The sequence below is a fragment of the Anoplophora glabripennis genome, unplaced genomic scaffold (genome assembly GCF_000390285.2).
Source record: "Anoplophora glabripennis isolate ALB-LARVAE unplaced genomic scaffold, Agla_2.0 scaffold353, whole genome shotgun sequence".
In the NCBI taxonomy this organism is placed as follows: Eukaryota; Metazoa; Arthropoda; class Insecta; order Coleoptera; family Cerambycidae; genus Anoplophora; species Anoplophora glabripennis.
The window spans coordinates 61,515-89,489 of record NW_019417362.1 but is presented as its reverse complement, the minus strand read 5'-3'; the positions used below and the strand labels follow the sequence as shown (position 1 = coordinate 89,489).

Here is a 27,975-nt window from a genome sequence, read left to right as displayed (position 1 = left end):
TGACACAAGGCCGATCTGCGCATAAAGTAGCTGATTCCTTCAAAATCGCCAGTTAAGAATTTTTTGCATAGTTCGATTTTTGATATCGAAAAAAATATTTGACTTTATTTGATGAGATTTAAAAAAAAATGTAATGTACCTGAATAAAAAAAAATAAAGTGCAAATCTGTTCTCGATTAAAATAATTAACATTTACTGATTACATTTAAAAATAATTCGAAATAATAACATTAATAAAAACAATGATTACACTCGTTGAAATGAATTTATTTATTGCGTCGTTAAATTCTCTCGTTGCGTTGTGCTAGTTCTGGTGTTACAGTGGCGTGCAGATAAATATTTTTTAATAACTTCCGAAAGCCCTTCAATTTGGGAGCCTAGGAACCTAACACCGGCCCTGGAAGTCGCCGCACTGTAGTCTCGACTTGACTTGGTGGTCAAAGCACTGCACTTGCCTGCGAGAACCGTTATACTTCAGAACGGGGGTTCGTGACTCAGCCAGCGAGTCTACTCGACCGACAGTTAATCGGAGTATCTGAGTTGGTGAACTTTTTTTTTCTATGCAGCGTATCGCCCATCGTCGACGTCGAGACACGCCACCACCAGTTGATATCGCCGTTAACAGTTGGAATTGAATGATAGATGGGCTGATGTGACCCCCCAGGAAGACATAATCGAATGTCTCGATGAAAGAAACTACGAATCTAAATTTAGTTAAGGGGGGCGTTTTTATGCGTAATTTTCAGTGGATTTATAGCAGTATTTTGACTGCTTTAATAGATACCTTAATAGAAACAAGAGATTATCTAAATAAAGCCAGAGCCTACTGGACCATTTTAAGAATTTAAATTTTATCTAACGAAATACATAAAATCGTTTTTTATTTTTTTTTCTCGATAACGGTCGCAGATACGAAAAAATCATAAGAGGCAAAAAAGTTTCTCAACAAAACATTAAATCCAATTTTGATCTGCCAGCGGCGCACCACACAAAAGTTCAGGGGAAGAAAAGGGGGCATGAACCCCGAAAAAATATAACTCTGTAAAATATCACGACCATTTGGCATGTCCAATGATGTAAGCCTTACAGCCTAACCTATATTCCAAATTTCAGCTAAATATCTCAAAAACTGTGGGAGAAAAAATAAAAAAATCTTAAAAGTTTAACACCCTGTAGATCGGTAACGAAGCGTTTGCGGACCTATGTTTATATGAACATGAAATAAGACAAAGAATTACCCCCTCCGTTATGTACATGATATTTAGGAACACCCTGTATATATTGCCGTATACTCAAGATTCCTAGATTTAACCTTATGTGTTCTGTGTTGTTTTAATTTTCTTAACCTAGAATAATGGCTAAAATTAAGATTGGTAGGTATAAATTGTAGAATAGAACTTGATTCAATATCGTTTCTTATAAGATTACATACAAATCTCACATGACTCTAGTTTTTGAAATCTATAATTTTTTACAAATGCAATGTCACCTAAAATATCTGGAGGATTATTTCTTTCCTTGTAAATTTTTCTCTTCCTGGGCAAATGTAAAATTTTACCAGTCCATGATTTTCACGTATATTTATTTCTCTCATTTCTCTAATATGCATTTTTTCATTTAAATAACTTGGTAAACCTCAATATAGGCACAAAGTAACAACTAACTAGGAAACTAAGGTAATATTAAGAACTGCTAATATTAAAAGTACTTTATGATTTTCAAAGTGCTGTAACATGGAGGGAAATGGTCGTAGAGAGAATAAAAAAAAAGGAAATTGAAGCTTCAAGTTTCTAGGTTTTGGATCTGGAGTTTAAAATTTTTTAACTCACCGGTTTTCGAGTAATCATAAAAAAAATAACGAAAAGAAAAAATTCCAAATTTTTGCTTGTCTTCAAAGATATCAATGTATGTTTTTGTAATTTTATCGTAAAGCTATAGATAATTTAATTCTCTTCAATTTGAGCGGTTCCGGAGCTCTGTATAATGATTTGTCGCCGAGTTATCTTCAATCGAAGCAATCAATTTCTCGAGAAATAATGATCGCACAGAAAGTCCATGTAGGGTTTTGAAAATTGCAAAGGATTCTCTACAACTCGTAATTATTGGTTATTGAGAAAACAATTTTTGGAAGTGAAAATATTGGTTGGAAACAAGATAAAAAAATTGCATAATTAAGTAGGGATAATTGAATAAATTGATATAACTTTGCAAATAATGGATAAACTAAGGATATTGACTGTAACTTTTCATCCTGAAAGTGTCCTAAAGAAACACTGATAATTTCAAAACGCTGCGATTTTTACTTGGTGCCCGGAATGTTTAAATTTGTCGTTTTTGCTGAAAATCAATATAAAGAGTAATTTTTCCCTATTTATTCACCTTTTTTAAGTTGAAAATTGTGTTTTTCAGCAATAAACCATATTTTCTTCATCAAAAAAATGTTAATTATTGTAAAAAACAAAATGTTTCTAATTTAAAACCGTTACGCCACTGTAGCCTTTTGATATAGTCTGTAGTTTTGTATGTATTTTGTATATTTGATGACAACTGTCCCTTTGTCATTCACAATAATAAAATTATCCTAATTTGTCCAACCTTTACTACCTATAAGTTACATTTTTTGCTACGGTAACACAAACAATATGCTGTGGTTAAAGTCACAACATTGTTTGTATTAACTTTGCCTTGTGCTTAATTTTGAAAAGAAAAAAAGAAAATGGACTCGAGAGATTCTGAATGGACAATTTAGAAGACGTAGTTTTTGCAAATATTTTTCATATTATTTTTTTAAATCAATATTTAATCCTATGTTCAAGAAAAAAATTCAAAACAATTCCAAGTGAAACAAAGTTATGTTTAAAAATACAGTTCATACTGATAAAAAGTTCAACACAATCTCCTTATTGCCTTTGAAAATTAAGTCCTCCTGGCCAATTTCACGCCACACTTTATTCTATTTGTCTTTTTCTTGTAAACTTCGTTCCATTCGCTGTCATTTTATTAAATTCATAACGGCGATTTTTATTTTTATTCCACGACGCGACGTTTAACAGTCACTTCTTCTATCGTGACATGTCGGTATGTGAATTCAACAAACCAAAGATAAAGCACATGAAGGCAACTCATCAACTACTATTTCTAGACTGATAAGAAACACATATTTTTACGAATAAAAGAATCACGGTTTGCATATCGTAAAACATCACACAACACAGAGCTTCACCTGACAACATTATTCGGAAAAAAATCCTGAAGTGCAGATTAAAAATACAAAAATCGGCTAAAAATAAACGACTGAAAATAACGTGTTTTCTATGCATTCCGTCAATACAGTGGAGTCGTTGCACCGCGTCATTTATTTTCAAAGGATCTCAGATCTCAGTATTTCTCGGAGTTCTGTTTGTCGTCTGAATCGTGCAGCAGTCAACAAATCAATCAATTTTCACGAGTGATAACTCTTTGACGAATGAAAGGCACAGTGATCGAAGGGGTTTTCCTTCAATTAAAAAATAAGGCTAAACGATAAGAAGAAAAATTATAAAAAAAATACGGATTTATCTTTTCTTTTACAATTCAAATACATATAAAAATCGTGGAAATTTTATTACAGTAAATTTTCGCCAAAAGTCAAGGGTTATTTCTCATTTTCCGATATTTAACATTTTTCGCGAAGAAAACATTTTCAATTTAAAAAATTAATAAAAGATGTAAAATTTCTTCCTTTATTAATTTTTAACAAGTGACAATTTCAGTCATTCGGATCACATTGAAAGAAAAATCCCAGGGTTTCAACTCTTGAGGGTCTTTGGGACACTTTGAGGTTAAAAAAAATCGAAAACAGTATTTTCGTTATTTGTAGTTACCTCAAGTTTTTTGTTACCTCATTCGAATCGTTTCTTACATCAAAAAGCCCCGCTTAGATTTTCATCATACACCATTTTTTTTTAAATCTTGTAAAATCGCCCGTATTCCGAAAATGTGGAAAATTATACAGGGTGTAACGTAAAGGTTGGGAATAAATGAAACGGTGGATTTTTTATTTTAAAAAATTAATATTTGTTTAATAGTTATGCTCTTTTACGGGTTTTCTTTTCCAAGCTACAGGGCGCTAAAAAAATTCAAAAAATTTAGTTTTTCAGTATCATTTTCAATGCAAAAGTCTTTTTTCAATGCCTATTTGACCATGTTCGGTGGTTGAGTCAAAGCATACTTCATAATGTTTTTCTTATTTTTATTTTCCTATGTTAGTAGGAAAAAGGGTAGTAGGTGTTTCAAAAGTTTTATTTACGGAAAAAATACAAGAGCTTGAAAAAAAGGCAAGAGGATAATTTTGTTTAAAATAAAAAGTGGATCATAAAAAAAATATTAAATTTTTTTTTACCAGTGGCGTACCACAATTTTCTTAGAAAAATCTTACGGTACAATTCGTACGCACGACACTGATTGTGCGTAACTTACAAAGTCAATCTTTTTCGTGTTACTAGGGGATTATTAAATTAAGCTAAGGCTAAATTTTCGATCTTATAATGTTCGAAAGTTATTGGAGAAAAACAAAATTTTTTAAAACTTTTTAGCGCTCTGTAGTTTGGGAAAGAAAACCCGCAGAGCATAACTTCATATGAGAAAAAATTATTTTTTAAACCAAAAAATACACCGTTTAATTTATTCCCAACCTTTACGTCATACACAGTATTTTTCAAAACAAGAGGAAGGTCAATTTCATTTTTCATCCATATTTCTTATAACTATGGGATATTAGAGACAGAAAGAATCACTATAAACAGAAGTATGGCCAAAAAGAACAGATTTCCATCCAGGGTAGAAAAACATTCGCGAACCCTTACTTAAGGAGGTATATCGGGGTCCGAGGGAAGTGAGAAGCGCAGGGGGTCCTATGCTTTTCTTATGGGACTAAAGCCCGCTGCCAACTTGAAAAAATTAAATTCTATTGAAATTATTTGCGATAAACATTATCTATATAGCAAAGAAATCTACTCATATGCACATAGCATACATATTGACTAATTAACAACATAAAAATATCATATTTAAGTAGTTTAAAGACAATGTAGATGTGGCAACAGCGCTAATAATTGGCTAGCAGTTGTACACACTGCGAACCTACAGACCTCGGACATCGGAGATATTGCGCGTCAAATTCGGGTAAAGATGCGTACGCGTTCAAAATGTATTGTGCGTAAACTATGTACAATATAATTATTATATATAGCAAATATATCGTATTATCCTCGCGAAGATTTGTATCCTTATTTAAAATCCGTAAATCATGTGAACTGGTAGAACAACGAGAAAATAATTATGTTAATTTAGTTCTAAAGAAATGAAATGACACTCGCGCTCATCTCTCGTCCAAGTCAAAGAAAATGTTGGATGCAATTTTGAAGGTTCTGTGATAGAAATTACATTACTCACTGTTCGTGTTTTTGGATAATACGCTATATAAATTTCAAGTACATCTGTGCATTTGAGTAAACCCGATATACCTCCTCAATCCTTCAGATATTCTGCTTCCACGTCTCCATATTAAACTTGGTCTCAAGAAATAGTTCGTTATAGCTTTGGACAAAAATACCGATTGTTTTGGATATTTAGGAGAATAGTTTCCGGAATTAAGTGATGCGAAATTGAGAGAAGGTATTTTCGATGATCCTCAAACCCGTACCGAAAGAGAAGAAAGAGGGTAACTTAGATTACCTGCATCATTAGCCCTGCCTAATAGTTGTCACGATCTACAGGGTGATACTTTTTCATCCTAGCAAACTTTATTCCGGTACGCCACTGGTCTTTTCTAGAACAAGGGTTTAATTCCCTGTTCAATTTAGAAACTTTTTGTCTCTTGCAATGTTTTCGAATTTGCGGTCTAGCAATAATTTATAATTTTTCTTACCATTAGCTACATTTGAAGATAACCAAATAAGTAATCGCTTTCACATCTAAAATAAATTTTTCATTGCCTGAACGATGCCGATATAAATCACTTATAGATAACATCGATTTAAAGAAATATCCACCAAATGTTGAGCTGTCACGGGAAATACAATCAGTTCTCTTCGTGTATTAGCAAAGGCAAGGAAACCGTTAAATTTCGTGTGATATACCAATTTTTACGCCAGCGCCTCTTTTTGTACAGTCACAAAAGGACCCCACCGCCGATCCAGGAGCATAAAAGCGGAATGGCACCGTTTGCAAAGGTCCCATATCCGTCCTCGGATGGTGTTAGCGGGAGCGGAAGGTGATAAATTGAAAAAGGCGATAAAGGATCGGAATCAGGTGGCGTTTCGCGTGAAAAACGACGGCGGTGTATCCCACGAGCAATTTGGTGTACTATTTATACCATTAGAGAAGCGTAGCTTGCAGAACCGACGTTTTATAAGCTGGTAGATGGAAGTAAACCCACGCCTCGTAATTCGAAGTTAAATAAGGGCTTGTTTCGAGGTACGGCAGGATTCTAACCTAATAAAGCGAAGGTTGATTAACGTCTTTTCCGTGTTGTTCGCTTAATTGGCGAAGACTGGGGGAAGAATAACCGTCGTAAGTGGAATCCGCTCAGTTCTTGTCCAATTCACAGGACTGTAGAAGAACCCGGAAATGAATTAAGTGAATTAGTTTCGCGAAATAAGTTAAAATCCATTTATTAGCTGTATACAAGGTATTCTTCAATTCAACTGTCCAACTTCTATAGAAAAATCAATTTTACCAAGGGAAAAAAATAAATACACAATTATAATGACTGCCACAAAAACACGTGCCACACACTCGACCAAGCAAAGCGTCTAAATCACTCACAAACCTGGATTGTTCACCGACACGCACGACAGAGCAGGGTGCCGCTAGATACATATCGAATAAATTGATCGATGCGAAGCTTCAGATCAGAGGCAAACATGTACATGTTGTACAATAACGCGGATAATTAGTAAAAATAGCATCTATTACAAACTTGCGGATATACCCTACAGAGATTTGGAAGACATTCAATAAAAGAAACATGATATTAATTTATCAGTTACTTTTTATTATTAAATAGTCATATGGATTTCAGAAGGAGTGGCATCGAGAAAAAGATTAGTAGTCCAGATGGTATCAGTTTCAAAAAGCCATATTTGGGTGAATCGTATATCCACGGAGATTTTTGGCTTTTTGGCTTTCAAATATCACTAGAAATGAAAATTTTTCTATGCACATAAAAAAAACGTGGGCTTAACTTTTGGCGGCACAATATGTTAAAAAAATTGGAAAAATGTCATATTTTTCTTCCTATTTAATTATGTATGTAAAATTTTTTAATCTGGATTGCAAAATTATTATGCAAAATCTATCGAACCGATTTTTATGAAATTTGGTGTGATGATTCTACATAACATGAAGTTTTCTTGAGCCAAGTATAAAGGTCCTACACCCAATTTAAATACACCTAAAAAATTCCCTAAAAAGTATTGTTTTTTAACCCCATTTTTGTGATTTTTTCGATTTTTACCATAATAATCATGATTCATTCGATTTATAACCAGTCGTGTATTGTAAAAAATTTAATTACAAACATTTTTTTCCTCTTCCATTTTCGCCTAAAATTAACTCTTAAAAAGATACACAATTAAATAGGAAGAAAAATATGACATTTTTCCAATTTTTGTAACATATTGCGCCGTCAAAAGTTAAGCCCACGTTTTTTTTTATGCGCATAGAAAAATTTTCATTTCTAGTGATATTTGAAAGCCAAAAAGCCAAAAATCTCCGTGGATATACGATTCACCCAAACCAAAACAGATACCGCCTGGTCTATAGGAAATACTATTAAAAACAAAAAAAAAACGTTCAGTCGATTACCCATCTTGAAGAACAAAAGTTTTAAGGGATATACAAATAAAAGTAGAACCTCGTATATGAAAAATCTAAAAAAAAAATTAAATATTTAAATATCTTTTGGTGATTTCGGCTCCAAAATAATAAATCGATCAGCTCTGCTACTCCCTAAATACTAATTTTTTAAATCAGTGAAACCAAATCTATGTGACAGCAAAATGGTTTTATAGTTTTATTTTTGGAAAAGGACAACGATATATGAACCTAAAGCTCTATTCAGACTACTTAATACCTACCACTTAAATATCTGCCCCCAAACAAAAAAGTCTACAGTTAATGTCAGGTGGATTAGAGGGATACTATGGCAATAGATATTGTGTTTATACAGGCACTTATTTCTACCTGGTGCTGTCAAAAAGGTAAATATTTCTGGCGCCAAGATTCTATAAATTGTCTATCATAAACCCATAAGATAAAATGATTTGAAAACAAAAATATGTACAAATTCATCGATGGTCAGTTGCTTTGAAGTCATCAAAATTACAGTGTCGACGATATAATCAAAATTTTCAACACTACAAAAAACGTTGAGATCTAAATCAAAATATGAACAGGGTTATTCACATAACATTTATCTCGTTTGCATTTTTATCTACAAAAAAATATTGTAAAGACCAAAGTTTCAGGAAATCTTGAGATCTCACATGAATAAAAAAATGAACTTTTACTCTTACAATTTCAGGGACAGCAAATAAACCAAAATATTGTGTAAATTGTCAAAGCTAATACATATAGGTTTATGACGTACATTCAGTGTGACCCACAATAAATCAGGACATCCATCAGAACATCCCTTTAAATATTTTTCGAATGTTATTTTTCTAAATGCACTTGACGATGATCCATGGTCTGCTGCGATTTTTCGGAAAATCTCATCGTCATAAATAAATTACATTAATTATTTACTAATTTGCTTTTTCTAAATATTAGTTTTCTTACTGTGTGGTATATATAAATCAAATTTATACGACCAACTAGCGGAGAAGAACCCAGACGGAGAATAAGAGGGGTTTATAAATAAATTTCTAAACATGTAAAAACTATTACTAAAAATATTCGACAGCGATTGAATAAATATATAAAATAAAACGAAGGTTTAGCAAAACTTTAAAAAATTCTATATCGAGGCCGAAATTTTTCAGACTTTAAATAAGAAAATCGCTAACCAATTTTTGCTAAATTTGACAACAAAAAAGTTTAGTAGCTTTAATAACTAAAAACAATTTAAAATGTTATATAACGTAGAGTCTCTTTAGCTCCATCTTAAAAAAGTCCGGATAAATCGGCCAATAAATACCGTTTTTAAAACGGATCACTACGTACAGGGTGCCCCAAAAAATCCAGTCAACTTTTCAGGGTCGAATCCTACCGAAAAAGTTTCACATAAAAGTTATAGGATATCAATATTCCACCGATATTCTTGTGACCTTGAACTTAAGTTTTAAGGTCAAACGAAGGTCAATGGAAAATATTTAATTAAACACCCCATTTTTTAAGCCAGCAATCAATAGAGAGCCAAATTTTACGTCTAAATATGGAAAACTTGAACTTATTTATCTCAAAGTATACCAATAAAAATGGTTCAAACAAAAATTGTAGAATTTTTAATTTCGAATTAGGGGTGACCTTAGATTTGTCACAAAAAATAATAGATATAAAATGTAATAAATATGTAGACTATTAAAAATCCTACAAATTCGGTTCGAAACATTTTTGTTGGGTTACATACAGCAAAAATTTTCCGATCCATATTCGGAAGTACAATTTGGCGCTCTGACTGCTGGTATAAACCATAGGGTATTCCGTTTAATAATTTGAATTTCACCTTGGTTTGACTCTGAAACCTTAGGACAAATCCAAGAACACCCTGCAACCATTATCCGAAACTTTTTTGACAGGAGTCAATCCTGAAGAGTTATCGAGGAGTTCAGGTTTTTCTGGGACACCCTGTATACGTAGGATGTTTAATAAAAGAAAAACAAGTAGTATTTTGTTAGAACACAAGAAAATTTCCTAGAACCTCGGCCTTTACCAATTTGTAGTTTCTTTTTGTAGAAAAAACGGCTTATTTTTTGTTCTTGTCACGATTTCTCGAATAATTTCTACCAGGAATCCGTTAGTTACACATTTGGCCGCATTTTTCCCAACCCACTGCCCAATGCCCATAATTGTATACGTAAAACCTAGCACAGAACGTAATTCGTGTGTACACGCAGGCAAACCGTTCTTTTCTCTTTTCTTTGGGTGCCTACGTTTAAATTAAACCTACACTACGTATTTATCAAGTATTAGCAAACGGTTATGCTTCCTGTTCTTGGAAAGGCCGATTCGCGGTTCTGTCGTAATATATTGCGTGCACCAAGGTTAAACTAGGTAGAAAACACTCTTCAGTATTACTCACCAATGTCCAACAGATCAAACACGGTAATGTTACAAAAACCAACGTAGAAAGTTGGTTGAAATGTCAAAGGTCGTTTTGATACGGAAGCCGTTTTTTGTGGGTGCCCATAACTCAAAAAAAAAACTGTAAACGCTATAAATTTTAGTTTTACATCGTTGAGTGAATGACTCAACGCTTGCATACAATTCCAGTAAAACCAGATTCAGTAATTTAGAAAAAGCAACCAATTTAACCAAATTATCTATATAAGATGATATTTCGCTCGAAAATGATATAATTTCTTGTAAAACCAACAAAAAAATCTACACTGGCCTAAATGTTCTTCTTATTTGAAACATGCATTTACTTTATCGCAAGCATTTCTAAAACAAAGTACGTTAATTATATTAAATCAAATCATTACAGTTTTCTAATCTATTATAATGGTAAAGATAACAAAATTACCAGAAGCAATTTTAGAATCCCATGAAACGTCAACATTTACCATTATAATTACCGTTATTAAAGTTTATAAAACGATAAAAAAATTTATTTCCAAGATAAACCAAGATAAAAAATGTAGTATAGGTATTTAAAATTCAACATTATTAATATTAACTATTCTTCGAGCTATTCTTACTCTCTTTGCTGTAATTATTACACCGAAATAGGTATTTTAAATACACTTTGCCACTTTCTAATAGATATTTACACAAAAAGAATAAATCAATTTATAAATTCAACTTTTTGACAAACGAGCAGGTAGACAAAAAAGAGCGCACGGAAAAGAGACAGTGAATTTTATTACACTTCAAACGCGATTTTTAAAAACTACCTAAATCGAACGATACCTAAGAAAAATATTTAGGTATTAAACTTATCGTAACAATGAGAAATTTATTTATACTTATATACTTAGGCCTTCTATGAAAATTTTTAAACGAGTTATATGGGTATAATAGTAAAAACCCATTACCATCACGAAGTTCAAAACAGATCATCAATATTTTTGGTAAGAATGAATCTGGCCTATATCTCAAGTAGGTATGTGACAAAAACGTCTATTAACAGTATCTACTAAAGACTGTCTTCAATTTGCAAAACGAGATAAAATTAGCATGCGTGAAAATGTAAATTCTATAGCACTAGTTTTAACATGCTATGGGAATAAAATGCAAATCTTAAAAATATATATTTTAATGTAAGACTACCTACCAATTTCCGTAATAGGTATTATACCTACTTTTGTCCCACCAATTTAACAATACCTGCTCAAGAATGATCGTGATACACTCGTATGTACAAAACCACTCTAATAAATCACTAAGTAGGCAAGGAAATCCAAAACACAGGCCTATATTACCAACTAGGTACTATTTCAAATATTTTGTTTATTTACACACGAAAAATCAATAATACCTACTTAAAACGTCACAAGTTCAAGTTTTCTCATATGAGCGGATCCGTTTTTCCAAATAAAATGAACAGGCCTTAACGCCAACGCCAAGTGTATCCAATTAATTGCAGCAATGCGACTATTTTATGAGGTTAATTACGAAATTGATGCTCGGCAACAGTCCAGAGATCAAAATCGTCCGTCAACTTCTTTGTTCCCGGACTAGACATTGCGTCCCAAGGCCCAACTTTGACTTAAAGTGGCGTTTATTTTTCGCCCCGAGGCTCAATCATCGACATCATCCACAAATAAAAGAAAAACAAACGGGATCTTACCTTTATTTTTCTTCCAAGTTGTGGTGGCAATACAGGATTCGAAGAAACGAAACTACACTTAACTGTCACATACTTTTTAACGTTCAACGCGGGAATAGTGCATGGAAATAAGCTGAATTAAAATGAACGGTTGCAGTTTTTTATGCACCGGAAGTGTTCTTGTGGATTCGGTGGTTTGTAAGTGATGTATTTATTGTTTATTCAGGATGAACTCAACGTACACCCTTCACACCGCGAGCTCACCCACAAACTGAAAAAAAATAAATGGACAATCGACGATCATGCGCATTGATACCAATCTAGAAGTTAAGAACCTGTCGGCCACGTTGCCAGATCGACTATTTTTCTTTGTAAATAGGGAATAACTTCATATTTGGGCAAGTTTTTAAATTCGTCGATTCTATTAAAATTTCAACAAACTGTTTTTAAATTAATTATGTATTATTCGGTGAATTCCATCGAACCGTTTCTACAGAATGCGTACTTCCTTTCAATTGACCACCAAATCCACATCAGAGTTCAGAGATCTATAAAATTGAAAAGTATAAATATTAAATGGTACGGAAATTATGTATTTTGTGGTACGATAGGTATCTATATCTATCAATTGAGGTTTGAGGTTGTGACTTTTGACACAGGTGTTATCGCTGTTATCAAGTCATAAGGTATATACATATGAATAAATAAATATATAAATAAATATTTATTTACCCATATGGTATGATTGTCATCAACATGTTTTGTCTTTGTCATAGACATCGACTTGCTTGTTGTTGGTAAAATATAGGAGTTCAAAAAGTGAAGATAACGAAATATTAATTATTATTAGAATTTAGACGAAGGCATATCATGTTAAAAATTAACATTTTATGGAACCAGTTACACGAAAGTGTTGTGGTATTTTTGTAAATTAAATTATATTCTTATTTTAGTTTTTAATGTCAAAATATGTTAGAAAACAATTTTAAAATAATCGGCGCGTTTTTTAATCAATTGGAACCCCGTCAAACTTATTAGTGACGTTATTTCAGTTTTATTATATTTATGTGATTCATCTAATGAATTTAAAAACTTGCCCTTTTTCTAAAATTCAAAGGACGTTCTTTTTAAACATCGATTTGAAGAAATAAAATGCAATAGTATGTTGATAGCTAGCTTTTGTGATCTGGGACGAAGGTAAGCGTTTAGTAGACAAAAAAAATATACTCTTATTTAACATAATATTAAAATATCCAGTGTTATCTTTTATCATTATATTTAGTTGTTCACTATATAAAATATAATTTGGCCTTGCAGACTTATGAACTTTGGCAACGCCGTAATACCATTTAGTTTCGAACAGGCAGTGGCGTAACTGGAAATTTATTTTATTATATTTTAATATTTTGTTGATAAATACTAATAGAATGGTTTCCCTTTTTTAAACTATTTTTTTAGAAAGATTTGTTTAAAATAATCGACACGTATTTCGTCATTTATTTATTTTCGATCGTTTAGTGAGAAAAGAGATTGGAATTATATGATGAGGTAGATTATAGTAACTTGCATTTTACTTTATACGGTAACTGTAAAGACAAATACACAGTCAATTTCAACGTAAGAATAGTCAACCTTTGAGATGAAAAATAGTATATCGCAGATGTAGATTTAAGCAACTTATTTTGCTTTACTATTAACCATCTGTCATTTAGATCTTAGAGAAGATACTACAAAATTTAATAAATATTTCTATGTTCGTCAATACAGTATCTGGTTACTTTAATATTATTTTGAGGAATGGGGCAGTTTCTTTCAACTTCAAAGCAAATTGAAATGCCCATTTCTTAAAAGGTATGTATATTTTTGCTGAAACAATTGGCACACACGTGAGAGAATAACAGTTAGCGAAATACTTAATTAGTACTGAATTGTCTATGTATAATAATTTTGTTTGAAACAAAGTAATAACTATATTTTGCACAAAGCGGTGCAAGGAAATAATTTTTAAGAAATTCAAAACTCCCGCTACACTCATAGACCCACAGAACTGAGAAGAATAAGAAGAGACTTGTTCAATGTCATAATTCTTTATCCTTAGGGCCTTTCGATTTGGCAAAAAGCTTAATAGCAACTTAGAGTTACTCTGAACTGATATTAGTTGCTAATAGGTACTATTTTTGTCAAAACGAAAGCGTTTATTGATATGTATTACACCGTGGTTAAAATAGTATCATTGGTTAGATATAATAACTATACTCAAGGATGAATCTGGCAAGAATGACTGCATTCTTCTCAATGGCTTAAGGCGCCTTAGAGAAACTCCGAGCTGTTCCATAGCATAGGGCCTTTCGATTTGGCGAAAAATAGTTAATAGCAACTTAGTGTTACTCTGAACTGACATTAGTTGCTAATAGGTACTATTTTTGCCGAAACGAATAGCCCCCCATGTTCTATTAATCGATTAATCCAGGGTTCGACGCCCTCGGACATCTTCCCCTTTCCCCTCGAGGACTACCATTTTAGCTGACGTTCTAAGCCCAAAATATAAATCAGGTTAGGTTCGACAAAATGGAAAATAATGGTTTTGTGGATAGTAAAACTACTAATAATAGATGGTTGTCTGTATTTTACCCGGAAAATAGAACTACTCGCAATTTAAGTGAAAGTAACAATATATACTATGTATAATTAGTAAAAAGATTAGAATAGTAAACTAACTAACTAGTAACTGTTTGAAAGCATACTACCGCAGATAATCATAAATAAAAACGTATTTTAGATTAGATGTAAATAAACAGGCAAATATCCCTAACCTATGTTCTTTTCAAGAGCTCTCTAGAGTTGTCTCTGAATCTGACGCCCTGGGGCGTGATATCTTGAAAAGAAAACACTGGCTGAATACAGCCATAGACCATGGAGATAAGTTAAAAAATACATGTGTCATATTTTTTAACCTCATTTTTTGTGTTGGTTGCAGCAGGCGAATCACCAAGTTTTTTAAACTTAAGCAAAGATTGAGAGTACTTTTGTACAAAATATCTAATTTCTCCTAAATTTAATCGATTATCACGGTATGATTTGATTATTCTCGGTTATTTAAATGCACTTTTTTTAGTCCATTGAAATAATTTTTCATTTGCAGAAAAAATTGGTGCAATAACCTTTGCACCCGAAATCAAAGGAAAACGTGTAACGTACCAGGAGAAAGAAAAATATCGATATAAACTTAACTTTATTTCATTTAAAAAATATTAAACATATTACAAACAATTCTTGTTATAAAAGTTATAACATACATAGTATTTTATTTACAATTTATACAGTATTTCCCAAAAGAACTGCTGCTTTTTTTACACCTAAGATTAATAATTAGAAAATAACAACAAACTTGAGCATATAAAGTCCCAACGAAAAATAATATACTTTTTATTACGCTATTCGGTATACAAAAAAAAGAAAAATAAATATTACATCAAATCAGCAATGGTTACAAATATTACCACAGCCTGAATTATTAAATTTTTAGGGAATAAGGATGCTACGATTCGGCTTAGTCAAGACGTTTTATTAAAACCAACGCGCGTTACTATTTCTTCCAAGCGTTATTTGTCTGCTGCATGCTGCCGAGGCTCGGGAAGTGGTTGTCCAGCGTGTGGTGGTTGTAGTGATCCGTCAACTCCCTCTTAAAAATAATCTGCTTGCAATTCTCGCAGATGACCAAATTCTTCCTGTTGCCCCCGTCGTAAGCGTCGTACAGTTCCCTCTGCTTTTTAATATCCGGGAGGAGCACCAACAGCTCGGGGAAGATCTCCTCGAAGCTGCCGCCCAAGATTTCCTTGCAGTGATCGTAGAATTTCTTCGCGGACAAAACGCCGTTACGGAACAAGTCCGAGTAGTTCTTGAACTCCTTTATAGCCTCGTTGTTGTTCAACACGGCCATGAACCGTTTTATCAAGTTCTGGTTCCTCGCTTGGAAGTTGTTCGGCGGCCGGTAATTTACGCTAGCGGGTGTTATGGCGTAACTCTGACCGCTGCTCGAGGTGAAAGTTAAGTCGTTGGCTACGCCCAGGCTAGGAAACGCGCTGGGTGTGAACCCTGGCGGCGGCTTGACGTTGAAACCCGGCGGGGGTTTCATTTCGCCGCCCAGAGGTGGGAAATCGTTGGAAATGTTACACGATTCGCCCGAGTTAGTCAATGTGCCGATTTTCAGCTCCGAACGCTTCTTCACTAGGCCGTTTTTCTGGTTCGTTTCGTTATTATTGACCCTATCGGTAAAGTCGGACGTCGCGCTTTCATTTGTTTTGTTAAAAGTGTCCGAAGATTTGACAGATTTCGATTCGTTTGTTTTATTGTCAGTTTTTGGTTTAGCTTGTTTCGTTAAATCAGTTTCGGAGCTGTTTTTATTCTTCTTCTTCTTGTTTTTGTTCTTGGAGTCGCCGTTGTCGTTGATTTTAAGTTCCTGCAGCCTGTTCTCGACCTCGATCTGTTTCTGCTTTGGTTTCGTATCGCTTTTCCTGCTGTTTTCTTTCAATCCGACGTTAGCGCTCTTAGCGCCGGAGCTGTTGATGTTATTCAGGTTCACCCAGGTGTTGGCGACGGGTACGGTGGCGGAACTTTTCTTCTTGGCCAAGCTCGGGAACTGATCCAAAGTACTCGGCGGTAGTTGAGGGGCAGGCGCTACCTTGGCGGTCTTCGTTTCTTGCTGCTTCTTCGACTTGCCCTGTACCCACATGGGCTGGACTAGTGTGGTGGAGTTACCGAGGGCGGGGAAAGCTTCCACGGGTCTCTGTTGGGTGGAGGACGAGGTGCTCGTCGTTATGTGAGTGGTCACGCTGCCGTTGGGTCTGTGATTGACGTGAATTGACACTTTCGGAGCTTTCGGATCTTGAGAGTTGCTGTCAGAACAGAAGGGTTTATAAAATTTTAAAAAATCAAAGTTTTTTTTAACCGTTTATAAACTTTACATTAATTTAATGATTTTATTGTTTGAAAATAAATTATAGAATAGAATAACTTCACTAAATCTACTTACTTGACGCTCAACCTAACCGTGCTACCGCTAGCGCTGGAGTTGGAGCCCAACGCCGGAAAATTATCGATCGTCTTAGCCAAGCCCTGTTGCCCCCTTACGGTTCTAGTTATAGTGACCTCGGGGGCCCTGCTCGAGCCGGCTGCGGCAGAATTTGTAGTAATTGTTACAGCTGGGGACGCCCGGCTCGAAGGTGTGCCTAAAATTGATACGTCTCGCAACACAAAGTTCCCAAATGTTTTAGAATTATTTAACGATCGTCAACGGGTGAAATAGTAATAAAAAATCGAAAAAATAGAAAATTTCTGTTACCTAGGGAAGGAAAATCCGCCCCGCTGAAAGCCGAGTTGAGTTTCGATGTGAAATTGACAGTAGTCGCGGGGCGCGACTGCAGAGTAATGCTAGAGTTGTTGCCCAACGCGGGGAAATCCTGGGGTTTTATAGGGTTCACGAATAAGCGACTCGTGCCCTCGTTTCCCCCACCGGGTCCCCCTGGTTCCATGTTGTAGCCCCCCTGGAAGTTTTCCTCGTCGTACCTGAAAAACGTACAAGCAGCAGTGTACAATTCAGTTTTCGATAATATGTAAAGTACCGTTACCACCTATAATAAAATATCTAACATTAGACGTGTCATCGCCTAGTGACGTCGACGTTCAGATTATTTCTTTATTTATTTATTTTCCACGGCTTAAACTCATTCAAGTTCAACATAAAGTGTATAAAATAACAAATAATAATTAAAATAAATACAGTTAATTAAAAATTTTATAAAAAATATATTACTACAATTAATATACAGGGTGTTTCAAGATTAAGTCGACAAACTTTAACGAGATATTCCTCATAAAAAAATGAGAAAAAAATCAAGTATCCATTTTTTTCCAGACGCTTCATTTTCGAAATATAGGGCGTTAAATTTTTTTTTTAAATTCAAATTTTATAAATAACTTCTAAATGAAGAAGGCTGCTTAAGCCAAATTTGGCATGACATCTTATAAGATACCATTTTTCCATAGAAGTAGAAGTCCCGCAAGCAACCAATGGCAGAGTTATGGGGACTCAAGACTCATTAAATTATAAAAAAAATTAATAGGGCCCTACTGAAAATAAAAAATGATGCTGCTTTTAGATAGAACAGTTTGTTATTGACAAAAAGTGTACATTCACTTTTTTTAGTTTCATGGCAAAATTGATTTTTCGGAAGGGTGCTTCTGGATTCTGTCGATAAACTTTAAAATGAACCTCAACAAAAATTTTCAAGCAGGCTGCTGTCAAGCAATGTTAATTTGACATTTTAAATGTTATTTTGCGAATTGTTGCATAAATTACCATTAGATAAAGTGTTCAAACTAATAATTTATTTATTTATTTATTTATTTAGAAATTACAATATCCAACGGGACAAAGTCCCAATTATAGGATAAGGTAAAACAGAAAACCTTAACTAAATTTTAAAAGAAAAAGACAAACTAACATTAAATATAAAAATATAAATACTACATAACATAGAGCAATCAAAATATAAAATCCAGACAAAAAACTTAAAGATAAACAATAACAGACAGATAAAACAAATAAGCTAACAAACATATACAAGATAAGGATTACATTTACTAGACAAACAATTTTTTTATGTCATTCATACAATGAAAAAATATATCAAATATAAATAAATAAATATATAAATAAATATATCAAAAAAATAAGTTTAATAATGCCGTCCATATTTTCGAACAATGAATATGCTGAAATGGTTTTTGTGATGGAAATGCCATGGCGACTCGCCGTGAATATACTGTAAGATTTCCTCATCGCAGACTTTCAGCAAAGGAAACATTTTCAGCGAGATTCAGTCGTCTCAGACAAACTGGGTCTTTCGGTATTCCAATTTATGCTGATGGACATTTTGCCCCACTTCAGGACGAAGTGAGATCGAATACTATTTTAAACCATTTCGGTGAAAATCCATCCAAGAGTGTCTGAAGATCTAGCTATGAGCTAGGCATTTCGTCAAGTTCCATTTGGAGGACGCTTCAGGCTGATGGATGCCAAGCGTACCATATCCAGCGTGTGCAACATTTATTGCCTCAGGACATACGATGCAGGCGCATGTTTTGTGACTGGATGTTAAACCAAGCAGAGAATGATGATCAGTTTACGCAAAAAGTGATGTGGACAGATGAGGCAACATTTACTCGAAGGGGAATTTTAAACCAAAGGAACAACCATATTTGGTCCTACGAGAAACCACGGGCAGTAAGGGAACATAGTTTTTCAGCATGAATTCCAATGTAAATTATGGTTGGGTCTGTTGGACAACACTATAGTTGGTCCCTACTTCCTTCCGCATCGGTCAAATGCTGACATGTTTACCGAGTTCCTTGAAAATGGTTTTCAAGATCTGTTAGAAGATATTCCGCTTAATACTCGAATGAACGGTTGGTTTTAACTAGATGGTTGTCCTGCCCATTTTGGTAGAGGTCCTAGGGAGTGGTTAAACATTAATTATCCCAGGAGATGGATTGGTCGTGGAGGACCAGCGTGGCCCGCACGTTCACCGGACTTGACACCGATGGATTATTTCGTTTGGGGTGCTGTTAAACAAAAAGTCTACAAGGTGCCAGTTGATACCCTAGAACAGGGGTCGGCAAGTAATTTTAGGTGGGGTCCAGATACTTTTGAAATTTTTTTACGAGGTCCAGAAAAAAATTCGTATTTCTTACAATTTTTTTATTTTCATTTGCATTAAGAACTCAAATCAGTCACAATTGTAAAATACTAGAAAAAATTACTCAAACGTAAAAAAATATTTTTTAAATAATTTGAGTAATTTATATTTTCAAAAAATTTTTGGCGGTCCAGTATTTTACCTTCCGCGGTCCGGATCTGGACCGCGGTCTGCCAGTGGCCGACCCTTGCCCTAGAAGATCTAAGACAGCGAATAGTCCAAGTGTGTCGAGAATTAACTCCAATTCAGTGTCATTCGGCCACTACCTCCATAATTAGAAGATGTCGTGCATGTCTACAGTCCGGAGGCGCCCATTTTGAACAAAATATTTTTTAAATCATTTCATTTTTGATTCACTTTTCGCTTTGTCTAGATATAATATTAATTGGTAATTTTTTGGTTGTTTCAATTTACAAATAAATTTTCATGTATTGTTTGCCATCTTATTTTATTTAAAAGTGCACCACACAAGTAAATGAAGTGACTACAAACCGCCTGAAAAAATTTAGGAGTATTGCAAAGGACGTTACGTTGTCACATTACAACATAGTCACATTAGATGTTAGGTACTTAAATATTTCTATTGTTTTCATCATTTTTTTTTCCTAAAAAAACCGCCCTATATCTCAAAAACGAAGCATCTCCTAAATAATTTTAATACTATTGGTTAAACCCAAGGGAAGGGGAGACAAAAAGGCTTATTTGACTCACACATACTCGAGACTAAGACCAATTTTAATAGGTACTATATTTTTTTTAGGTTTTATGAGGAACGTCTTCCTAAAGTTTATCGACAGAATCCAGAAGCACCCTTCCGAAAAATCTATTTTGCCATGAAACTATAAGAGTTAGGAAAAAAAGTGAATGTACACTTTTTGTCAATAACAAACTGTTCTATCTAAAAGCAGCATAATTTTTTATTTTCAGTAGGGCTGTATTAATTTTTTTTATAATTTAATGAGTCCCCATAATTCCGCCACTGGTTCCTTGCGGGACTTCTACTTCTATGGAAAAATGGTATCTTATAAGATGTGTCATGCCAAATTTGGCTTAAATAGCCTTCTTCATTTAGAAGTCATTTAAAAAATTCAAATTTTTTTAAAAATCTTGAACGCCCTATATTTCGAAAATTAAGTGTCTGGAAAAAAAATTTATACTTGATTTTTTTCTTATTTTTTTATGAAGAATATCTCCTTAAAGTTTGTCGACTTAATCCTGAAACACCCTGTATAAAAATATATTAATTGTATATTTCCTCTCATCATCTTACCCATCATACCACTTTTTGATCAGTTAAATTTGATTGTTTGCAACTACTTTGATATCGCCATATATTCTACTTCTAAAAACACTTATTGGGATAACTAAAACTTGAAAATAATAACACATATTTCCTATTTCTACGCTTATGACAAGCACTGACACACCTCGGCTGTAAACTGAGACAGAACAAGATTTCAGCAAGTGAAACGATACCTCAGTTATCTCTCTTTTTGTATATGACAAACAGAGATAGAAATAACCGCGTGTAACATAATAAAATGTTCTATGTGCACGTGCGCAAGTTAAACTTTTTATCAAACACTATGCGAAAATAGCAAAAATGCCGCATATGTCACCAGTAAAATAACATCTCCGCCCAAGTATCGACACTATTATCTACACGGTAATAAAAGTACTGACCTGTCCCTGCGATCGTTGTACCGCTTATTCCTCAAGTTATCACTTCTCGGTCTCGGAGCCAGGGTAAATTCCAGCTCCAAGGTCCTAGCTTGCTTCGTAGCGGATTTACTCATATGCCTGCTGTGTTCCATTGTTATGTGGGCTAAAATACGATTAGCGAGTCACGTAAACTAAGAACGAAATAAAATTATAAAGTTTTCACCTTTAAGATCTATGTCCGTCCTGAAAACGGCAGTCATCGGTAGAGTCTTACACTCCCCTTCCTCGCACAAGTAGTGCTCGTCGCGGAAGTGCCTCTTCAAATCGTCCATGTCGTTGTAGTATTGGTGTTTGCCGTCGGCGTCGCAAAAGTGACAGAATAGATGGTTCCTCCGCAGATGGCGGAAGAGCTCGTCGCTGTCCATGTAGCGGGTGTCGCAGAATTCGCATAACGGATGGCCTCTACGCAAACAAGAGGGGGTTAATAGTGTTTCGTTGTTTTTTATCATTATACATGCTTTTGTATAATTTAGTAACGTATTATTCTAAAGCTACCTTATTTTGTAGACGAAGCACTGAGGATTAAAAAATTGCAGTGTTTTTTTAACAAAATATACTAACTGTAAGTAAAATATTTACGTCAAGAACAACTAGATTCTATTAAATTTTTAAATAAATTACTGAATTTCTTTAATTTTATGGGTTATCCTTCAAATAAAATAAATAATGTCACATATTGACGTGTTCGTAATTTTATCCTCTACCTTTTACTGTCAAAATCCAATATAGCGTTCATAAGAAAAAGAAAAACAATTGAATATTGCATATCTGAAACTAGTGGCCGTAGAAATTTTTTTTCAACGGAAATGGATTCTGTTGTGAAATAAGGATGCTAGATGGCATTTTCTAAAATCGCTATTTTCAGTTTTTTCACAATACTGAAAAGACGCAACATTTTTCTAATTTGAGCCACCCCACATAGCTTACGGTTTCCCAGCCATGAAAAACGGACCACTCTGTATTGACCACATTTCAGAAAATTTCGCATTCACTTGCAGAAAAACAACCAACTTGACCTAATTACGAACCGAGTTTGGGACCCCCCTAAAGCTTCGAAACTGAATCTTTCCGTTCGAAAAATACTCACAGCTAAATTTTATTCTCCGATACTTTGTCATGGCAGATAAAATTGGCACTGACCTGTGGGAGGTATTATCCGGATCCCCCTTTCGCCTGTGGTGCCCCAGTTCCTGGCGGGTGTAGCAGCGCCTTTCCGAGCTGAATATCCTGAGGTTTTCAACGCAAATATCACAGTAGAACAATTCGTGCTCTCTCCTCATGTGATCTTTGAGCTGTTGAAACGTTTTAAAAGGCCACTTCCTTTCGCTGTCTTGGCAGATGTGGCAGCGATGTTCAAGGATTTTGTAATAAGCTTTCTGAATGTCCGAAGTGCAAAAGAAAGTTCCGAATTTGCGGTCTTGGAGGTTGGACCGCTCGAATTTTGGGAAGAGGGTGGCGAACAGTTCGATAGTTTTCGTAAAAATGACCTTAAAACAAATAAAGAAGATAAAGAAATGTACATGTTCTCAAATGCATATGGCCAAAATGCAATTATATTATCATTCAATACAACATTTTTATTCCCATACGATTTAAAAATTGTTTTAGTTGACAAGTCCAATGAAGTACATTTCAATTAAATTGTTTAGTGGGCAAATTCCACTGAGGCTGATATAAAAAATGCTTGAATTGAAATAAATATAAAAGTCAGCTTAATCTTATCACACCATGCTTCAACGTAAGTATTCAAGTATGAGTTAAAAAAGTACAATATGTTATCTTGTTCCTCGGTGGTTTTACAAATGTGTGAACATATCGATAGGTTACATTTATATTTTTCAAGATTTCCTACTTACATTATTCAAAATAAGTTATTAAAAAAAAATACAAACAGTACAGGTGTTTTCTATAATTATATAAGAGTATGACCACGAAACATTAGTCTAAAAATAGCACGTTTCTGTCTATTTATTCGAGAAAATCGACAAATGTTTTACCACTTGACCAATGTAATCCAAACATCGTACCTTTGGCATATCTTGCCTGCAAATGGGGCATTCATTTTGTCGACACAATACCCTCATTCTGGTGGAACACTCGAAGCACACAGGATGGTCGCACACGCCGATGGAATAGAATTCCACGCTCTTAAAACAAACCACACAGAGATTCTCATTATCACTGAAATTTGAGGCTTCGGTACCCGACATCGTGGCTTCAATAATTGAATAAATCGCTTGATTAGCAAAACTTCAAAAAACACAACCTATATTGCAGTTATAGGAAAAATATGACAGTATGACAGATAGCAAACAAGGACATCGTCGCTCTGTGTTCCTCTGATAGGTGGCGGTAACTGATTCCACGTGTTTCGTGTGTTTCGCCAGGGTCGTAAAAGGGAAAGTAAAGTATTCCGATACGGATTTAATTAAAACCAGATTTAACACGCTTAAAATGATGCAAAAGTGAAATGAATTAAATAAGTTACACGCGAGTAGTTGAAATGCTACAGAATGTGATTAGAAATGTGTGTTTTCATTCAGAATTGTATCCCTACTTATTTTCTGTTATATTCGTAGTAAAAGTAAGTGTTGGGTAGTTTAACTAATCAGTTAACTCTTAACTGAAGTAAACAGAAGTAGAGAATGGTCTACCCATTAATTAAAAAATCGACTAAAATTCTATAGAGGCCATAATGTTGCAACGTATAAATCCATATTGAATGATTAAAACAAGTTCAAAGATAAAAGTTAGGTACTCAGTAATAATTAAGATAATAAATAAGGTAAATTGATCTACAAATAAAAATATTACTGAATTAAAAAACAGTCATTACGCCCCTGTCTCTAAAGATTATTATTTTCGGATAAATTGACAGATTTAGATCGGGTTTTTTGTGTTTCGAAATGAAATTAAAATCAGAAATCAGAATCAGTGTAACCAACGTTGTAATAACAGGAAAATTGTTTAATAAAATTTTATCAATGATGTGTCAAATCTTTTACATTTTATCGTTTTATAATTAGTAAAATATTTTTCAAAGCTTGTACTGGATTATTATTTAATTTTATAGTAGTTCGAAATCAAATAAAAACTAATAGTTGATAACTTTAAAGGTTAAACCAAAAAGTCACTAGACCAGTAGTTTTGTCACTAAATAATAGTTTAGCATTTAGCATCTTTTCATATATGGTCACGTTGGTTGGTCGGCAAGTAGTTAATTAAAAATAAGTTTAGTAACACTTTTAAGGTAATTAAATAAAATCGTTTTTCTATTCAGTGGATTACATAATAATTTTAGAATATTTTATCTATACTTGAGACTTACTATATTCCTTTTAACAATACGAACTCGGGACTCTCTGCAGATAAAAAAACATTTTTTTTATAAACACTAGCACGTGGGCTATATTGATTTAATTTTTTTTACCTTGCAGGTGTTCCAAACATGTCTGGCCGAAAGAAGAGACCAGGTCTGAAACTTCAAGTTTCAGATGATGTAGTTCCTCCTGTGTAAGTAAAATCTGTTTTATTTACATAACAATGATTTATATGATTTTTATTTGTTAGTGTTCCTCCAGCAAATCTAGACACAAGAACGACCATCACCATAGGAGACAGAACGTTTGATGTCGAAGCAGACGACTTGGAAAAAATATGCGATTTGGGTAGAGGAGCCTACGGAGTGGTCGAAAAAATGAAACACATACCTAGCGGCACAATAATGGCCGTGAAAAGAATAACGGCAACGGTGAATACGCAGGAGCAGAAACGATTGCTGATGGACCTTGATATTTCCATGAGAAGTAGCGACTGTCCTTACACCGTTCAGTTTTATGGTGCGCTGTTCAGAGAGGGTGACGTGTGGATATGTATGGAAGTGATGGATACCAGCTTGGATAAGTTTTATGTGAAGGCTTACAAGCACGGCCGTAAAATACCTGAAGATATGTTGGGTGAGTGGGCAGTACAGCTTAATAAGGATAGTTAACGTGACTTGACGTATGAATTTTAGTTTTATTGATATTTATTGGTGCATTGATTGGAATATTTTCCATATAGAATGTTTTGTATTTCTCTAGAGAATATTTTAATAGTAGATCTTTACCCAACATTTATTTTACCATTTAACCAATTCATATTTGTGTGAAGTTAGCTATGAATTTGCGGAATTAACTTCATTGACGTGAGTAGAATGCACAATAACTCTATAACCGCGTGTGAATATCTTATGACACGATACACTTAAATGTGCTAGTCCATACACGATTTCTTGTGAATGTCTGCAGGTGATGGTACAAAAACTCAAAGCCTGATACGAGTTAACCGGTAACTTAATAACCGCGAGTCGAATCTTAATAGGATATATACAAAAGATAGTCTTAATTAATTTCTTTAAGGTGATATATAAGAGATTTCTTGCGAACATATACAGGGGACGATATACAATTTCTAATTTTGTTGATAAAGATATACTTTATATACTTTTACCATATTTAAAGGAATTTTGCTCTAGCATAGACTATACTTATTTCTTGCGCTTATAAACTAGTTTTCAAAGAAATCTTTCAACTGTCGGTAAGATATAAAGTCGTGTTTCCTTTTTTGTTGAGTTTCCAATCATTTTGAAACTTTAACGCCCATAAATATTGTTTATTTGGGTGTCTCTGTTGCACCTGTCTAAATTTGTTTCATTTTGGTACCTTTTATAATGCTTTATCCAATCTTACCACTTATTCTTTTTAAACGAAAAACTTTCCGACAATGGTATTGAATCCACAACTGCCTGAGTAAAATGGGGCTGAGAAGCACTATGGCATTTTGCATCGAAATGATTTGTTTCTTCAAAATTTCTATTTTATCGTTTATATTGTTTTTTACACCTGTCAGTATATCAATAATCAGGCCGAGTATGTATCCCATTTACGTTAAAATGTTATGTTAGAAATAACGTTTGTAAATAACATGCCGTAATAACATAATATCTTATAAGTATCCGTCAAACAGACATGTTATTTAATTGTATTGAAATGAAACAGAACACGGCCGCTATTTTATGTTGTACGTACCAGTTATTTACGAGTTTGTGCTCTACGTTGTAGGTATTTGTTTCATGTTTCATAACAATAGACTACGACTACTGGCAGAACGAAACCATCACAATTAAAACTTATTAATACAATAGTTTGCTACTAAAGTTAATTTATTGAGCATGAATTTGGGGAAAAACCACACAAAACAAAAAAAAATTAAAAGAAGTATTTTTTTTTATCGGCGGAAAAACATGTTTAGGGGTGAAATACATCTTCAAAGTTCGCCCCTGTTCAAAACGGATTTTTCTAAATATCTGGGGTTCTCATCAATATTTTGGAACGAATCAAAATGCAAAATTACTTCTTATAAAAAAACAGTTGTTTCATTAGTGTTTTCGTGTTTGGGGGTTGTTACCCTTATTTTTTATTTCAGACTATATTTTTCAAACAATTTTTATAGGTATATAAAAAATTCATATTTGTGTAAATAAATTGACAAAATTAAGTTCTCTTTTTAAGGGTGAACAACCCCCTAGTGTGCGAAAAATTTCTGTGCTGACTAGAATTAACATTTTAAAATAAAAAGTTTTTACTTTTTCTCTAATCATACGAATAATTTTTTCTGTTGGTCTAAAACGGATTTAAACTGATGCAAACTACCCCTGCTGTTCATCAACTACCCCTACTGTTCATCCCCCAATAAACGGGTTCAGTAATTTCCATTTTGTTTCATTCCAAAATATTTATTAGAATCCGAGATATCACGGATATACTGTTTTTGGGGGTGAACATCGGGGTTAGTTTGCATCTGTTTAAATCCGTTTTAGACCAAGAGAAAAAATTATTCGTATGATTAGAGAAAAAGTTAAAACATTTTTCGTACACTAGGGGATTACTAGGGGGTTGTTTGCCCCCTAAAATGAGAAATTATTTTTGTCAATTTGTTTACATAATTCATACTTATTTTTAATATTTTGAATCAATATGAATTTTTTATATATAAAACATTTTTGAAAATATACTTTGTTTTCCTGAAATAAAAAATAAGGGTTGCAACCCCCAAACACGAAATCACTTGTGAAACATTTTATTTTTTTAAAAGAAGTAATTTCCATTTTATTTCATTTCAAAATATTGAGATGTCACAGAAATATTTTGGGGGTGACCATGAGGGGTGGTTTGCATCCGTTTAAATCTGTTTGCGGCTAATAGAACAAATTATTCGTATGATTAGAGAAAAAGTAAAAACTTTTTATTTTGCAATATTAATTCTAATCGTACATACATTTTTAGCACACTAGAGGGTTGTTCACCCCCTAAAAAGAGAACTTTATTTTGTCAATTTCTTTACATAAATCATATTTTTTATTTTTTTTAATATGAATTTTTATATATATAAAAAATGTTTGAAAAATATAGTTTTTCTGAAATAAAAAATAAGGGTAGCAGCCTCCAAACACGGAATCTAATGTGAAACCTTTGTTTTTTT

General features: G+C 33.7%; 3 protein-coding genes across 9 annotated transcripts in view; 1 reads left to right on the top strand and 2 right to left on the bottom strand.

The window, feature by feature from the left end:
* The window catches only part of LOC108911267 (prominin-like protein), a 78,776-nt gene extending 66,544 nt beyond the window's left edge, over window positions 1-12,232 (bottom strand). For all 5 annotated transcript variants that reach the window (XM_018716159.1, XM_018716160.1, XM_018716161.1 and 2 more), the window contains exon 1: window positions 11,996-12,232. The gene's annotated coding sequence lies outside the window, so the exon portion shown is untranslated. The remainder of the gene's footprint in view (window positions 1-11,995) is intronic.
* A 3,021-nt stretch (window positions 12,233-15,253) lies between these two features.
* Window positions 15,254-23,771, bottom strand: LOC108911273 (E3 ubiquitin-protein ligase ZNF598). Its single transcript, XM_018716171.1, has 7 exons — window positions 23,481-23,771; window positions 22,594-22,940; window positions 21,617-21,855; window positions 21,415-21,556; window positions 17,316-17,539; window positions 17,007-17,202; window positions 15,254-16,869 (listed from the first exon to the last, which is right to left on the bottom strand). The coding sequence occupies exons 1-7, from the start codon at window positions 23,661-23,663 to the stop codon at window positions 15,561-15,563; spliced, it is 2,640 nt and encodes an 879-aa protein (XP_018571687.1). The 5' UTR covers window positions 23,664-23,771; the 3' UTR covers window positions 15,254-15,560.
* A 78-nt stretch (window positions 23,772-23,849) lies between these two features.
* LOC108911256 (dual specificity mitogen-activated protein kinase kinase 3) overlaps window positions 23,850-27,975 on the top strand; it is a 12,256-nt gene continuing 8,130 nt past the window's right edge. Inside the window, exons 1-3 of one of the 3 annotated variants that reach the window (XM_018716144.2) lie at window positions 23,850-24,037; window positions 24,891-24,966; window positions 25,024-25,409. In XM_018716144.2, the coding sequence (XP_018571660.1) occupies window positions 24,902-24,966; window positions 25,024-25,409 (451 nt within the window). In that variant the 5' untranslated portion in view covers window positions 23,850-24,037; window positions 24,891-24,901. Of the gene's footprint in view, window positions 24,038-24,102; window positions 24,239-24,483; window positions 24,704-24,890; window positions 24,967-25,023; window positions 25,410-27,975 lie in introns of those variants that run through there. The other 2 variants (XM_018716145.2, XM_018716146.2) reach the window with 2 other exon arrangements.